At 54.7% G+C, this 2,006-nt stretch overlaps 1 protein-coding gene across 1 annotated transcript; it reads right to left on the bottom strand.

Moving 5' to 3' along the window:
- Positions 1-339: 339 nt before the first annotated feature.
- Positions 340-1,223, bottom strand: LOC147975041 (uncharacterized). Its single transcript, XM_087519593.1, has 2 exons — positions 612-1,223; positions 340-527 (listed from the first exon to the last, which is right to left on the bottom strand). The coding sequence occupies exons 1-2, from the start codon at positions 1,207-1,209 to the stop codon at positions 346-348; spliced, it is 780 nt and encodes a 259-aa protein (XP_087375719.1). The 5' UTR covers positions 1,210-1,223; the 3' UTR covers positions 340-345.
- Positions 1,224-2,006: the final 783 nt, after the last annotated feature.

Below are 2,006 nucleotides of genomic sequence, written 5' to 3'. Positions count from 1 at the left end.
TGGTTATTGGGTCGGCGCCATATGGCGCTCTTGGGTTCGATAGTACTTCGTCCCACTAACAATATCCTTCATTTCGTATCAAGCCCCGTCAGTGGAGACCAAACCGAGTATGCTTACAGCTGTGAGACATCAAATCCGAGTATGACAAACAGCTTAAATTCAATTCTAGCGACCTCAAATTTTACACAATGCATGACTTCCTCCAATCCAAAAAAAAAAGCAGTACAATTCCACTCGATTAAGATAGTAGTATGATCAGCTGATGTGCACTGCTATAAAATAACCCCAAAGAGAAACGAATTTATTCTGTGCATACGACCAACTGTCAACAATCTACTGTATCAGTCAGTACGTCCATTGCCATTGCCGTGGCGCCGCGAGCGCAGGGCAGCCGTGGAACGCCATAGCGAACGCTTCCCTCTGCCGATCCATCTCCGCCGCCATCGCCCGCAGCTGCATCAGCTGCTGCTGCTGCCGCATCGCGATAATGACAGCCTCCTTTCTCAGCATCCGCGGCGGCTTCGCACCTGCATTGCATTTGCACGTTTGATCAGGTTGACGCTGCCGCCGTCGCTGGAAAAGCAAACAACGCGATCATTAACAGTTCTTACCGTTCCTGGGGCTTGGGGATGCGGAGGATGCACTGTTTTGCAGGTACGCCTCCGGGCGCGGCAGGAACACGCCGGTGCCGGTGCCGGTGCCGTGGCGCATGGCCGGAGGATGGCAATTCGCGAAGGCGGGGACTGGCGCGGCCGGCTCAAACCTCGGAAGCCGCGGCGGCACGGCACCGTTATTCCAGCAGGGAGGCGGCGCGTGACGCCCCGCTCCACCTTGGCCACCGCCGACGAGAGCCTCCATCCCATCACGGACACGGGGTCCCTGCTCATGGCGCACGTACGGAGGATTGGCATGGGCGCGCTGCTCTCTCGCGCCGTCGAGGCCGAGGATGCCAACGAGGTGCGCCGCGAGGTCCTCCACCAGAGTGGCATGGTCATTGCGGCTGCGCCTCACCGCGCACGACGGCGGGGCGCGGCCGCCGGCCACGACGATGCCCACGTCCGCCAGGATTTCCCGCGGCAGCAGCCGGTGCACGACGTCGTCCAGATCCCCCGAGTAGTAGTCGTCGGCCATCGTCATTGCCATTGCTCGTCGAGAGAGACCGAGAGAGGCGACGCGGTTGTAGTGGGGAAGGGGAGGCGCACGGTGCATGTGGGAGTGGAGAGGCAGGCATAGGGCGTGGGCATTTTATACGGCGGACGACGACGAGTGGGGATTAATGGGGACGCCAGCGTGTGTTCCCACAATTAATTTACCCAGCTCCTTTTCCCACGTTCGACGTGCCCTTCGTGTGTGCGATTTTTCGGGGGCTAGCTATTTGTCAGTGATTTTGTTAGTGATAAATGTGGCGAATTTCTGCGTGCGAGTGCCACGACCCATCGCATGGAAGTGATGCGCTGGTATGTGCCTATATTTACAAACTCGAAGTTTAGGGATGTAAGACGTGTTATCGACCAGCATGCATGCAGTTAACTCGTGATGTTAAGGTCATGGTTGTAGTTTGCAAAAAAGAGAGACCAAAGTGTGGTAAATCGTTGTCACTGGGAATCATATGGTATTTATTCCAAAGTGACAGAGGCGACAAGCTCACTGATACATGAAGCGGGTAGGTTAAGCCAGCATGCAATGCTATCCCGATCAGAGTTCGCTAAACAATGTGCAACTCTATTTTGTATACGAGAAATTTTAACCGGAACATCTCAATAGTCGGGGTAGCATACACCGATCTATCTAAAGAATCATATGTGAGCGCCATAGGTACAACTGCACAGTCGGACTGAAGCTTTATCGGAAGGTTAGATCCTTCCATGGCCAAAGCAAGCCCTCCAATATTGCTTGTATCTCGGTCTCTAGGGCCTCATTGCAGTGGAAGAGCCTTCGGTAGGCACAACAAAGATCACCCCTTCCTTCTCATCGCTTAGAATCATGTCGGTCCCGCTGTGCCATGA

Source organism: Triticum urartu, chromosome 4A, assembly GCF_056163025.1.
Source record: "Triticum urartu cultivar PI428250 chromosome 4A, HENAU_Tu73, whole genome shotgun sequence".
Lineage (NCBI taxonomy): Eukaryota > Viridiplantae > Streptophyta > Magnoliopsida > Poales > Poaceae > Triticum > Triticum urartu.
The sequence above is the reverse complement of the archived record's forward strand: the minus strand, read 5'-3'. Positions and strand labels throughout refer to the sequence as shown.